The following is a 14,686-nucleotide window of genomic DNA, read 5'->3' as shown; positions in this document are numbered from 1 at the left end:
GGAGATGGAGAGATAATGTGATAAAGTCAAAAAAAGGAGGAGAAAGGAGCGTTCAATGTCAATCACCAGTCACTCAGTTGTCTCTACGTCCCCTGTCTAGGTGTGCAAGGGATGTTTCCTCGAGCTTTGATCATTAAACACACTTTTTAGCCTCACAGAGAAATGGACTTAGAGAATCAAAGAGACAGAAATGCTAACTAGGTATTTTGTTGGGATCTGTGTGTTAACCTATTTTAGTTTGATATAAATGATTAAAAAATGGCTTACCCTTAGTACATAAAGCCTTGCAACCTAGTCCATTACCATTTTTATTCAGCAACATCTATTATACTGTAGCTCATGCAGTACATTTTCCAGCACAAATTAATTTGTATTTGTGAGAGGGAATATAAATGACACTATAACCAATTAACACAACAAGCATATGTGCATTAAATCGCAAACAGCTCAATCACACTCTTGACACTGCCACTTCATCAGGCTGCATCCTCCCTCCCCTAATTGGAGCTCGTAGGAATCCAGCCTCTCATCTCATCCTCTACCCTCACAAAGGTTATGGGAAATTATCGGCAAGAACATGAGCAAAACAAGAGGAGAAATCTCAGGGAGAGAAAGCTGCCGTGCTAGCAGTACACAAATATCAATCCTCAAACATTTTCACAGCTGCTTACTTGGGTGATTGAACATTCATTTTATGGACACTGGGGTCACCTGTGAGAAAGAGGACTTGGAGGATGATTCAGTCCAGGAGAGGGAGGGGGGCAAGAAAAAGCACATTAACTGTTTCTTCTACTTTCTAGCATGATGTTCTGTTCATTGGATTGTCATCACACTGAGGAAATTTAAGTGGCAATTGAATCTGATGGAGGAAATGTAACCTTGTTGTTGCACCCCTATTACACAAAGTCAATATTTTCATTTCATCTGAGGCCCTTTGTCGGAGCAGCACGAATAGCATTCTTGGGCTTAACAAACAATTTGCCCTGGTGCAAAATGAAGCATGACGTGTACTCCTACACCACAAGGCTGCCAGCTATTGGCACAAACTAGGGTGTTCTCTGTTGTGGTTTCATAAATTCAAGTGCCTTTTCTGACCTTTGTTCTCCGAGACCGCATTAGCCAGCAATTTATAAGGTTGATTACATGGGTCTTGTTTTACATCAGTCCAAGATAATCTCACAGCATTGCATAAAGGTCTGCAATTAAAGATAATTTTATTCCATTTTTAATATATCTATTTCATTATTTTTTAGACTTATCATACAATCAATCATTTAGTCTTTAAAATGTCAGAAAATAGAATGCCTGGATAGCTCAGTTGGTAGAGCAGGTGCCCATCTATAGAGGTTTGCTCCTCAAAGCAGCGGGTCGGGGTTCGACGCCGACCTGCGGCTCTTTGCTGCATGTCATTCCCCTTCCATCTCTCCCCTTTCATGTCTTCGGCTGTCCTGTCAAATAAAGACCTAAAAATGCCCCAAAATAATCTTAAAAAATTTCAGAAAATAGTAAAGGAAACAAAAAAAAAGAATTCCCATCACAACTTGCCCAAGGTGAAGTCTTCAAATAACATATGTCAACCACTTCAGACATCATTTTTAACACCATAAAGATTAGTACCACAATCACACCATGAAAGCGGCAGAGCTGAACCAGAAATTGTTCTGTCCCTCGTTGGTGAAGGTCGTCTCAAAGCCCTTATTTCTGCCCCGAGGAGCTAGGATTGAGGAGGGTCCAATCGAGGAACTATAAGCGAGGATACACAAGAGCAGACTTCCTGGAAGCCGTGCAGCTGAACCTAACCCAACCTAAACAGTTGACAAATTCATGTAACTCTTCAGAGGAAAGGACGTCTCATCTCTCTAAAAGACTTTTGCGGGCGCCTGGTAGAGTGCACACCCATATAAAGAGGCTTAGTCCTCAACGCAGCAGCCACAGGTTCAACTCCGACCTGCGGCACTTTGCTGCATGTCATTCCTCCTCTCTCTCCCCTTTCCAGTCTAAGCTGTCAGAAATAAAGGCTTAAAATGCCCCAAAAATAAGCTTTAACACACACACACACACACACACACACACACACACACACACACACACACACACACACACACACACACACACACACACACACACACACACACACACACACACACACACACACACACACACACACACACACACACACACACACACACACACACACACACACACACACACGCTTGTTACCTATCTCCTCCCATTGTTTCCTTCGGAAGCCATGAGAGGTAGTGGAGGACTCAAGGAGGCAATTAAAGGGATATGAGACGCATAATGTGTTGCAGAGTTAGGAGAAACGCTTCCACAGATACAATTGGTCAGCAGCCCAAATTTGTCTACATGTGTATGTATAATTGTAGCCTTGAAATCTAGACACACCCTAGCAGCAGCAAATGTAATTTGCAGATTAATTCTGGTCAGGCCAATCACATTGTGTATAGAGTCGGTGGGTAGGCTTAACCCTTAGACCCAACATCTTGATGTGGGTCTGGCTTGTCAGGAAAGTATAGTTGTGCATCAAAGTTAAACTCTTCACATAAGCACTGCATTAATGTACTTAACCACGATCAGTGATTGTGATGGTTTCATTGAAATAGTTTTGGTGAACATTTCTAGGACTCAGAAACTACACATGGTGGCGTGACCAACCAGTAATGCCAGCCACCCTTCAACTCATCCTCCATCCTGTATCCAACAGCTATTTAGTGATGAGTCTCTCTTTCTCTAGCCACCTGCCTTCTTGTGAGCCAAAGAATGTACTGTTTCTTTTACCTGTGCATCCACAAGGAGGTGCCTCATCAGGTTCATGGACTTCTGCAGTGGCTCCTTCTCAGGAGGAGGAAAGACAGGCTGCTCCTGCTCCAGGGGCTTGGTACCAGTCACCATGATGCTTGCAATCTGGTCATTCAGGCTGTTCAGAGACTGCACAGCTAGAGGGAGACACACAGTTTTACTTACTTACAGAGCATTTGCTCCATTTGGATTATTGGTTATTGGTTATTAAAATATTAGTCATCTATCTGGTGAATGAAACTGGCATTACAAAAGACAATTAAAAAGTTAAACAATATGTCTTCCCTATCAGAGTACAGGCAAGCTTAAGTGCATCATAAAATGCTTTCAACACCAGAGCACAATTACGCAAACGCACACACCTTCTTTTTTGGATCTATAGCCGGCCTCTTTTGAGCAGGAACAACAGAGATAACACAGTGGAAGAACACTGTTTCCTCCTATCACACTGTCACTGACTTTCTCTGTCAACGCCCTTTCTGCTCCAGAATGTTCCATGTCGGCCTGAGAGTCATCCTGTTTTTGTTTCCCTGTTCTTGCCCTTGTGTGTTCCTGGCAAACCTCTCCGTTCAGGTTTCCTCTCCAGCCAGGCTTCCACATAAAAAAAAAAAGAAATAGCCAGCACTACTGTACTTCCTCCTTCTTGCATGCATGACACATGCACACACACACACACACACACACACACACAAACACACACACACACACACACACACACACACACACACACACACACACACACACACACACACACACACACACACACACACACACACACACACACACACACACACACACACACTTCTTCCATTTAACATGAATTCCCCTAAGTCTTTGAAAGGTCACCACAACTATTTCCGAGGCCACCTACATGGTGAAACTGTTGGATAAATTAAGAGTGGGAGAAAAGCTATTTCCATATTTTTATGCCTTTTTAGCATAAGAGTCTTTTGTATTTTTCATTTGCTGCTACATTAACCCCTAATGTCTCATTATCGATCTTTCCAGTATTTAAACTTAGCTAAAACTCCAAGCTTTTCAGTTATAAAGGGAGACAGAGATGATCAAGGATTGACGGCCACTGATACAGACTCTGAAACCTTAAATCTTGTGTTCTGCTGCAATCACGCACTGGCACATTTCTGCCAAATGCATATATGCAACGTGCTAAATCCATAAAAAGTAGGATAATTTTTAGGCCAAAGATCTGGATAGGGTCTTTTCAGGATGAAAATATAAAGCCTCTTTCACACACAAAAGCCTTCGCAAAAAAAAAAGAAGAACGAGAGCATAGATTAATATATTACATAACCAAAAAATTATTTCACCGTGGCAGACATTTCCAAGCAAACAAGCTTTGAGTAGGACATTTGACAAGTCGGCACCGAAGGCGGCAGAGATAAGAAGGGAAAGAGGGGGCTGAAGAAGAAGACTGCGTCCCCTCGAGGTGAGAGTTGAGCAGACATCAGATGTTTGAATACATGAGTGGCCTGGTTGTTGTCTGAGTTCACAGACTCTGCAGCCAGTTCACTTCTCAACTAATAGTGGACTACAGTAAGATGGTCACTGTTCTTACACATTTATTGAATTTATATGCAAAAGTGGTTGATTTAAAGACAAGACCTAATCTTCCTGCTACTTTCAGCATATCTTTCCGGAAGAGGAAGCAACACAGAAGCACATTAGCAATTATGTATGAAGCATCTTTTCTCCTCCAGTTCTTTGGCAGATGGGATTTTAGCTGCTTACTCTTAGTGCCCTCTACTGGCCAATTAATGAACATGCAGGCACTTGTGACTCCAAAACTATGTAATGTACTTGTATATCCTGTGAACACAAACACTGAAGAGGTTTGACTTTTGCAAGACAGCACGGCTTTGAGATGCTTGTGAAATAATTTGATGTAAAACATAAAGAACGCAGAAGCAAGGGCACATGGGTAGCTCACCTGGTAGAGCGTGCACCCACATACGATCTAAGCCATTCTGTCACAAAAGAAGGCCTAAAATGCCAAAAGATTTATCTTTTAAAGAAATGCAGAAGCCAAGATGTCCATAAGGCTTGGGATGTGCAATGTAGGGCAAGCAGACAAGAACGGGGTAGAATACTGTCCATCTACGCTCTGAATAACCAGCAGCGTGTTTCACACTAAAATAAATACACAGATTTCCATTTGCATTTTAGGCCATTGTTTTCTTAGGACAGATGAAGACATGAAACAGGGGGAATGACATGCAGCAAAGGGCCTTAGGCCAGAGTCAAACCTGCGTCCGCTGTGTCGATGAGTAAACCGCTATTTATGGCCACGTGCTCTACCAAGTCAGCTACCCAGGTACCCCGCTTTGATGTTTGAAGAAAAAAGAACTCCCGGCGGCCACTTTATTAGGTACAACAGTAGCTAAGCCATAAATTCTACCCTAACAAAGATAATCATGTTGATTTTGGATGGATACTGTCTGAGAGGTATTTATTTTAATATGTTCATTATTGAGGGTATACTGCTTTAGTTTTAGCTTTAGAAGTGTAGTTTGCAGTGTGTTGCACTTGACTGCTTTCAAATTTAGATGCGTTTCCAATATCCCTCCCCCTAATGATTGTAAGATTATTAGATTAGTCTAATCATCGATTAATTAGTCAATTAGACAAAGAATTTATCGGCAACTATGCAAGTCATTTTTAAAAGTAAAAATGCCAAATATTCACTTCAAATCTAAAATATATAGGAATATTTGCTGGTATGAGCATACATTTATTATCTTTAAGCTTTTGACTTCTACTCAAGCAAAGCAAGCATATTGAAGAAGTCACCTTGAGCTTTGGGAAAATGTAATGGACGTTTTAAATTGTTTACTGATATTTTGTGGGCCAAACAATAAATCAATTAATCAAGAAAATATTCAGCATATAACTTATTAAAGAAACTAATTGGTAGGTGCAGTTCCACTCTCATTTTTATTCTCAAATTTAGTCTAGTTCACCACTACTGCAAACTGCAAAGTCCATAATAGAAATAAATTAACACCTCTCTCACAATTAAATGAACTTATTATTTTTGTAGAGGTAGAATTGATGGCTGAGCAGTTGCAGTGGATTGCATTAGATCTTACGGCCCAGTACCTGAGTGGAAACTGAGTCTATGTCATAAATTGAAATATAACTCTCCGTGTAATCATGTTATCTATTCACGGGAAATCAAAAGACATTGTAGTGAAGAAAGATGTTTTAAAACAGATTTGACAAATTGTCACTGTGTTGTAAACATCATCGATCGGTTAAAATTCATAGCCATTGATCATGAAAGCTACACTATGCACTGAAATCAATAGATATTTACGCTGCAGTACAATGGGTCACACACACATAACCTTTTACCCTGTTTAACATCAAATATTGATTTTCCAGTCTCCAATACTGCAACCATTAAGCCTTTAAAGCACACAAGGTACAAACAAATAGTTTGGAAGCATTACGCATAATTTCATAGACAAACTATTAACAAGCACACAATTAATACTTTTCTTAAAAGCCGTTTCCGCCATGTGTTTCAACAATCTTTGTCTGCAAAATGAAATAGATTTGTCACACAGCTTCCCTTCGGCAAATCTGAAAGCTGATGAAAGAGAGGCAGAGAAATGGAGGTGGGAAGGCAAAATCAAAGCTTATACTGCAGTAGTTAGGTTACAAATGAATGGAAAGAAATAAAATTGTGATTCCAGCTCATTCTCCTTTAGTCTTTCTGGGACCTGTTTTTTTCCCCCCATTGGTGTCTCACCAGCCGGGCTGGAATCATTAAAGAATGTTCGATACCGGTACTGATTCCAATACCGTGACTTCCCTACCGGTTCCCAAACAATACCAATTTTATAAACACAAAAAGAGGTTACAACATTAAGCACAAATGTTTTTATTCATTATTAACTTATCTGCATCGAGCATCGAATCGTTCTAGAGAGATTATTCTTCCCATCCCTAGTATTGAATGACAAAGCATCTTTTGGTACGCAATACTTTAGAGGCATGTAGGTCGGTGCCTAAAAATTATTGAATTTAAGTACCCAGCCCTACTGCCAGCATATAGTCAAATCTCAAAGTGCCTTACATGTCTTCCTATAGAGCAAGAACAGCACAACAAGTGAGGAGGACAGGCCACAGTGGCACCCCGTCAGGCCTGTATCTGTTCAGGAGGAAGAACACTGGGTGCCAGGGGGAATAAGATCACTACCGATGAAAAATGTTTTAAAGAATGTATGCAGCAAACCTAATAGGATAAGGTGCAGCAGTCAGGCCAAAGTCAAGATAAAAGGGGCTTATTTCATGGGAATTTTGGAGAAATATTGAGAAATATGTAGAGATGAGCCATAAATCAATTTCTAGGGTTTCTGATGTCAGAGTTACATTTGCTGCTGTGCACTGAGCTGTACAAGGTCATACTCAGTGAAGTTCTTTATTTTAGTTTGATGTATTAAAAAACACAATGTGTATGCAATGTGAAATTGTGTGCAGATGTAGTTCTACAATAAATTTGAATTGTGTAGCGATAACCAATTATTGGCCAGTTTTTTGACAGTTTGCAGATTATCTGTATCAGCGTTTTATTTGCCTGATAACCAATATAGATAAATTACAAAGTGTGTTTCCTTGGCTCCGCTACAGCGCTGTGTCTGTCCCTCTGCTTTCAGTTTCACTCACCACTGAGTTTGATTTAAAGTGCGCATATTATGAAAAAAAATCTAAAGATTGATACTCTTTGGAGGTGATTAATAGTCTAGTTGGTGGCTAGGTGATGAATACATATATAGGCTCGGTATTGGATTTCAGTATCAACCAAAATGTGTCTGCATCACTGTAAGTAACAAAAACGGACATTGAATGCAACATCATACACTGATGTCTTTGAAGTTTTTCTTTTTATTAAATAGTGAAAAAAAACACTATGCAAGGAGTCACATGGTAAGAGTTAAACCGTTATTTTGCAATCAGAAGCATCGGTCCTGATCTAAGTGGAGTGGTTTGTAAACATCAGAAAAGTTGAAGCCATAGATTTTACTGGAGGGAATGCAGCATCTAAAAGGATTTTGAGTAAATGATCTAGCTTGGTAGCTGTGCTATACAACACTGCCCCCTATTGATGGCATTGCATAAAACACAGTATTGGCCTATTGCTGAACCTTACTGCCTGTGAACTGAGTCGGATGGTTTACAGTCTTCCCACTTAATTTAATTACACTGTGAAATAAAGGCAAATTGATGAAATCACTGTGGTGAGAAACAATCCCAGCCCTCACGTCATACAAGATGACAATAAAAGAACACAACAATCTTTAAAATAATATCAACTTCAAGTCTGTCTGTTAGAGTAAAAAAACATGTCCTGATACATATGTGATGTTTTCATGCTTATCAATGTCTCATAAGGATACTTTGCATATCATATTGCCTTAAGTGATGTTATAACTGATAACATTGAAGTCTTTTCAAAAGTTCTCTGGGTTTTTTCGAATGTCGAGGGTGGTGGGTGATATGAAAGTGGGCCATCAACAACAATTTGTATAACTGATGAATCATTTAAGTGTTATATCAGGCAAGAATGGGAATTATCTCCTGGTTGGAGTTTCTGAGCATTCTGACATTTTATGGACCAATTGTTTGAGCTGATTACTGAAAAAAATCATTATTTGCAGCCCTACTCTGCATGCACACATAAAACATGGCACAGAACAGAAATCAAAACTCCTGAATAATTCACAGGTCATGAGTACATCATAAAACCATGAACATGGCGGCACAAACATGTATGTTCAAACATGATGCATGTACACAAATGCACATCATACCACCACAATTCCCACCTACAGTTCCAGATTGAGAATTTCAAGAGGCAGAGAAGGTGCAAAGTGAGTGAGGTACACGCATAATTTGTTTGGTGGATTTGAACCCCGGGGGTTCTGTAGCTGTGAAGCATAGAGCAGCAAGCTGAACTCTCATCTCTGCAGAGCTCATTAAACCCCACTAATCGTATCTGTTACCGCTGTAATGGGTGGAATAAAGGGAGAGAAGCAGAAATTGGATGTGGTTTCCTGGAGGTGGTGAGCTCTGTGCACTTAAAAGAATGTGTGTGTGTGTGTGTGTGTGTGTGTGTGTGTGTGTGTGTGTGTGTGTGTGTGTGTGTGTGTGTGTGTGTGTGTGTGTGTGTGTGTGTGTGTGTGTGTGTGTGTGTGTGTGTGTGTTTGTGTGTGTGTGTGTGTGTGTCAGAAAAAACTAGCGCTGGCTCACCACATCTGTATTTTTGCCCCTCCAGCAGAGAATGCATTCCCCTCGATTTTTCCCTTGTTTCTGCTGAGCTTTACATGACTGAAGCTCTCTTCTGTCTGTCCTCATTCTTGTTTTTTCTGCTGCAGTTGTAACAACATCCTCAATTGTTGAATGGATTACAGAGCAGCTTAAGCTCTTACTTTATTATAGAGAGCTAGAATATTTTTTTCCTTTTAACGTATCGGATGTCTGAGTACAAAGGGACAGCAGCTGCAACATAATAGGACTAATGCTGTTTGTGCATTAACTTCAGCTTCTAATAATGAAGCATCATAAACATTGCCGGCTCATAAACAGACACAGGGCTCTAAAGTTAAAAGGAAAAGCCTTGTTTCTAATGCTCTGTTGTCTCTGGTCAATTTTGATTTTGGTCACATTCAACACGAAGCTCTGCACAAACAGGAAGGATTCAACACACAGACCCCACCGTCAAAGTCTAGATGAGATTAAATGGTTACGCTGACTCAAAACTGTCTGGCTTGTATGCCTTGAAAATATTTGTCAAGTCTTTTCATAGAAACTGGGTGGTCTGACAGTGTGCTGTTTGCAGCGCTTGTCTGGAAGGAACTGTCTTTGTAAATGCTGTCAAAGTTTGGATCTAGGCCAAGTATCTAGAGGCTGAGGAAACTTTGCCGGTGTTTGCTGTAGAAACAGACTTCCATTTGTATATTGTATCTGCCCGACGATGATTAAAATGTGAATCCCAGAATAAACACCTCCAACTGTAGTTCAAAGTTAAACTTCTGAGCACTCCACGAACATCTCACTTTCACAAGACAGGACTTCTGAATGCGGCACTCTTATTTCCTCTGCAACGCGGTGTGAATTTTAAAGACAAAAATGCTCTCATTGTGAAATGATTTCAAACACTCTATAAAAAGATTATGCACTTTCTCTGAACTCACCGATCAAGGGTTAATGGGTAGTGCTGAGTGCATCAGCAAAAACATTATGCCAAATGAAAGCAAAGGAACTTGAGTCCAACTAGAAACAGTGGCCTTAATATTCTTATGGTTTTAGATCAGACTGAAAAACAATCTACTCCCATACCTCACCCCCCTGGCACCACCCCTCGCAGACTTCCTCTCTTTATGTTGAATATTTACATGAAATTGTAATATTCATTAGAGTGTTTTCAGTGGTGAAGTTGTTGCTTGGTTAAAATGCTGTGAATAGGAAGTATGGCAGGCTGTAATGTGAGTGGACGTTCATGCCGTACCACAGCTCCTCAAACTACACTTGAGAAGTCTGTACACTGGCACCAGGAGAGAGGGGGGGCGGGCATTAATCACACTTGACAAGACCATTTCCTTTCACTGTCATTGTTGCCGATTTGGCTGTAGGGGCTGGAAGCTGCTGCTAAAACATAAACAAGAGGGATTACATGTATAATGGCAGTCTTCCATCAGGGTTTAGTGTTTAAGTTCAAACTGAATGTTGCGTTTCATATGGGAACTTCCATTCAATGAAACGGCTTCAGTGGACCTGTGTCTAATTTAATGATAAATAAATGGTTGCACAGCACTACCAACTCAAGTAAACGCACATTAAATTGCTGCGTTATTGCCATTTCTTGTCACCCAAATGACAAAAAGCCTATTGTTTTATTACTTTCTCATGTTATCTAGTCACGTTTTTTTTAACCCTCCCCCCGAAAATAAATGGAAGATGTAGCACTATATGACTTTGCCAGATGCATGTATTTTCCGTTTCCTTCTGCTTTCTTTGTGTTGGAATTTTAAATCCGGTGGATTTATGAGGACTATTGTTGACTACTCCTCAGTTCTCTGCATGGTAAATTGAGACAGCTAGCTAGGCATCTGTCCAATCTGAGTTTTGTCTAGCGCAAATATTTTTCAGAGGCTCTGTGCAGAGTTTAGCACCATCCATGACAATTCTGATTGGTTTAAAGAAATGTCATTAAACCAGAGCCCATTTTCCTCCCATCCCCAAATGCTGAGTGGAGTAGCTAGACCCTCCTTTAGCGTGAATGAGGACGAGATAGAGTGATCATGCCCGGTGAAAGCCTGGGGCCCCCGTCAGGAGCCAGGCCCAGATGTAGGGCTTGTCAGCAAGCGTCTAGTGGCCGGGTTTGCCACAAAGCCTGGCCGGGCACAGCTAGCTACGTGGCTCCTCTCTCTCCAACCCATGGGCCCACCACCTGTGGGAGGAACCGCTGGGGTCGGGTGTGCTGCCACATGGGTGGCGGTGAACGTCAGGGGCCGCGACGGACAAGCAAGACCCCGGCGCCAAAGGCTTGCTCTGGGGACGTGGAATGTCACCTCTCTATGGGGGAAGGAGCCAGAACTTGTGAGGGAGGTGGAGCGCAACCAGTTGGATCTGGTGGGGCTGTAACTCTAAGCACAGTCTTGGTTCTGGAACCATACTCCTGGTCCCTCAAGGGGCGGTAACCCACAAACACCGTGGTGGACACCGGTGGTCAGGAAAGCCAACTGAAGGAATCTTTTCGGGATATATCCCAGAGGACTCTGGAGGCAGTTGCAAGGTACCAAAAAGATCCAAGGGCTGTGGCCTCAGCCGTGAAAGAGGCAAAGCAGAGGGTGAGGGAGAAGTTCGGAGAAGACATAGAGAAGGACTTTCAGTTGGCAAAAAGGTGCTTCTGGAAAACCGTTTGCCACCTCAGGAGGGAGAAGCGGGGATCCATCCAAGCTGTGTACAGTAAGGATGGGGCGCTGTTGACCCCAACTGAAGAGGTAATAGGGCAGTGGAAGGAGCACTTTGAGGAACTCCTAAATCCAGCTAAAATGCCCTCTATGGTAGAGGCAGAGCTGGAGGATGATGGGTGATTGTTGTCAATTTCCCTGGTGGAACTCGCTGGGGTAGTTGAACAACTCCACAGTGGCAAAGCCCCAGGGATTGATGAAATCCGTCCATGAATGCTGAAAGCTCTGGGGGTGGAGGGACTGTCTTGGTTGACACGCCTCTTCAACATTGCGTAGAAGTCTGGGACGGTGCCTAGGGAGTGGGAGACCGGGGTAGTTGTTCCCTTGTTCAAAAAGGGGGACCAGAGGGCGTGTGCCAATTACAGGGGTTTGACACTACTCAGCCTCCCTGGTAAAGTCTACTCCAAGGTGCTGGAAAGGAGGGTTTGGTCAACAGTCGAACCTCAGGTTGAAGAGGAACAATGCAGATTCCATCCTGGTCGTTGAACAACAGATCAGATCTTCACTCTTGCATGATCCTGGAGGGAACCTGGGAGTATGCCAACCCGGTTTACATGTGTTTTGTGGATCTGGAGAAGGCGTATAACCGGGTCCCTGGGGAGATACTGTGGGAGGTGCTGCGGGATTATGGGACGAGGGCCATCCAGTTGAGGATAACAAGGCTCAATGTGTGCAGCGGGTGCGGTATTACATTCAATTTTTCGCATATATTGTGACGAAAAGAGAGCTGAGCCAGAAGGCAAAGCTCTCGATCTACTGGTCAGTTTTCATTCCTACCCTCACCTATGGTCATGAAGGCTGGGTCATGACCAAAAGAACGAGATCCAGGGTAAAGCGGCCAAAATGGGTTTCCTCAGGAGGGTGGCTGGCATCTCCCTTAGAGATGGGATGAGAAGCAGTAAGTAGGTAAGAAGTGATTCAATAAAACATTCCCGTCGGAGTCACCTCAACGCTAACAATTTGGAGCTTACAAAATAAATATAAGTGCTGGTTGGCTTTTTTACAGACTGCGTCGACATGAAACCCACATTTTTCGTCCAAGATATTTATATATATATATATATATTTTTTTTTACATACATACAAAACATAAAACTTGCAACATGATGTCCCCTCCGTCACCACCACCCACCCAGACAAAAGATTAATTCATGCATAAATGACAACACCATTTTCTATTCTAGACATCAAACCTGGCTAACCATTATGACAGTTTTCAAACAATGCCACCATATCCATTAGGGGTGTTGAAATAAATCATTGCATTGATGCATTGCAATGTAGACCTAGACGATTCTACATTGATGCAGCGACAGACCATAAATCGATTATTGCCTACTGCCTGTTACTTGATTTTCCGGTCACTGATTTTTTTGTTTTTGCCTTTTTGTCTGTTGTGTTCAGACTCCACTACATTCAAGAATAACATTTCTAACACGTTGCTAAGTTTGACATCTTTGCAGTTTAGTCAACACTGCTTGGTTCACTAACTGCTGACTGATCTTCGGGGTCAGCTCACTCTAACAGCTCTGTGTGGTTCTGTAACCCACTGCTGTGCCATCCTAACACCTCAGCCAGAGTGAGATTACTCCTTTAGGCAGTGGGGCCTCTGATAATTACAGTGGAAGGGGAGATTGTAAGCCTCTGCACACATCCGGAGAATGAAACATACTCCTCTGGCCTTGGTTACATGACATATAACCTGATTTTTATTCTCCATTTATTATCCATCCACAACGGATACATGATTTTGTGTTTTAAATAAAAGTTTACATAAGAACGTAAAATTTGATAAGCATAATGACTCCATTCACAATGCTGTTCTCAGTGATTAATGAGAACTGGAATCCAAGCTTCTTTCTCTCTCATTGTTCTTGTCAGGCTAAAGTAAGTATGAGGATTTTCCGGGACAGTGATCTTCCACAGGCGGTCCACGGCCCCTAAGGGATCCTCTGAGTTATTGCAGGGGGGCAGCCAAATTATTGTTTAATACATTTTTTCACGCCAAAATTAAAATATGCGGAAAATATACATCAAAATGAATTTAACTTATTATTGTCAAAGATAAATCGGCCTATTTGTACAACCTCAACAACATTGATGATACGTTTACTGGCAGACTTTATAGCATGCACCGCCCCCTTTGGAAAGCTGAGACCTGACCGTGTCATTGATTGTTCTCAATCATTGTCTGGAAAGACCAGGTGCTGTCAATCTTAAGGTTTTAAATGCCCAGACTCATCTGACCTTGCCCCAACAATCAGCACCATGGGTTCTTCTAAGCAGTTGTCTAGAAAAACTGAAACTGAAAATGGTTGACGCTCACAAAGCAGGAGAAGGCTATAAGAAGATAGCAAAGCGGTTTCAGATGCCAATATCCTCTGTTCGGAATGTAATTAAGAAATGGCTGTCATCGGGAACAGTGGAAGTTAAAGCAAGATCTGGAAGACCAAGAAAAACATCAGACAGAACAGCTCGCAGGATTGTGAGAAAAGCAAGTCCAGACCCACGTTTGACTGCACGATCCATCCAGAAAGACCTGGCAGACACTGGAGTTGTGGTACACCATTCCACTATAAAGAGATACTTGTACAAATATGGTCTTCATGGAAGAGTCATCAGAAGAAAACCTCTTCTACGTCCTCACCACAAAAATCAGCGTTTGAAGTTTGCAAATGAACATGTAGACAAGCCTGAGGCATTGTGGAAACACGTTCTGTGGACCGATGAGGTTAAAATAGAACTTTTTGACCAGAATGAGCAAAGGTACGTTTGGAGAAGAAACAAAATGAAAAGAACCTCTGTCCAACTGTTAAGCATGGAGGTGGATCAATCATGCTTTGGGGTTATATTGCAGCCAGTGGCAC

At 41.9% G+C, this 14,686-nt stretch overlaps 1 protein-coding gene and 1 long non-coding RNA gene across 3 annotated transcripts in view; both read right to left on the bottom strand.

Moving 5' to 3' along the window:
- LOC116692400 (kazrin) overlaps positions 1-14,686 on the bottom strand; it is a gene marked incomplete at its 5' end in the record, with an annotated part of 192,232 nt that overhangs the window by 165,700 nt on the left and 11,846 nt on the right. For both annotated transcript variants that reach the window (XM_032520679.1, XM_032520680.1), the window contains 1 exon segment: positions 2,803-2,960. In XM_032520679.1, the coding sequence (XP_032376570.1) occupies positions 2,803-2,960 (158 nt within the window).
- LOC116692418 (uncharacterized) overlaps positions 3,828-14,686 on the bottom strand; it is a 19,227-nt gene continuing 8,368 nt past the window's right edge. Inside the window, exons 2-3 of the long non-coding RNA XR_004332698.1 lie at positions 4,642-4,650; positions 3,828-3,839 (exon numbers count right to left, since the gene is read on the bottom strand). This is a non-coding gene — a long non-coding RNA (uncharacterized LOC116692418). The remainder of the gene's footprint in view (positions 3,840-4,641; positions 4,651-14,686) is intronic.

This window comes from Etheostoma spectabile, chromosome 7 (genome assembly GCF_008692095.1).
Source record: "Etheostoma spectabile isolate EspeVRDwgs_2016 chromosome 7, UIUC_Espe_1.0, whole genome shotgun sequence".
NCBI lineage: Eukaryota > Metazoa > Chordata > Actinopteri > Perciformes > Percidae > Etheostoma > Etheostoma spectabile.
The sequence above is the reverse complement of the archived record's forward strand: the minus strand, read 5'-3'. Positions and strand labels throughout refer to the sequence as shown.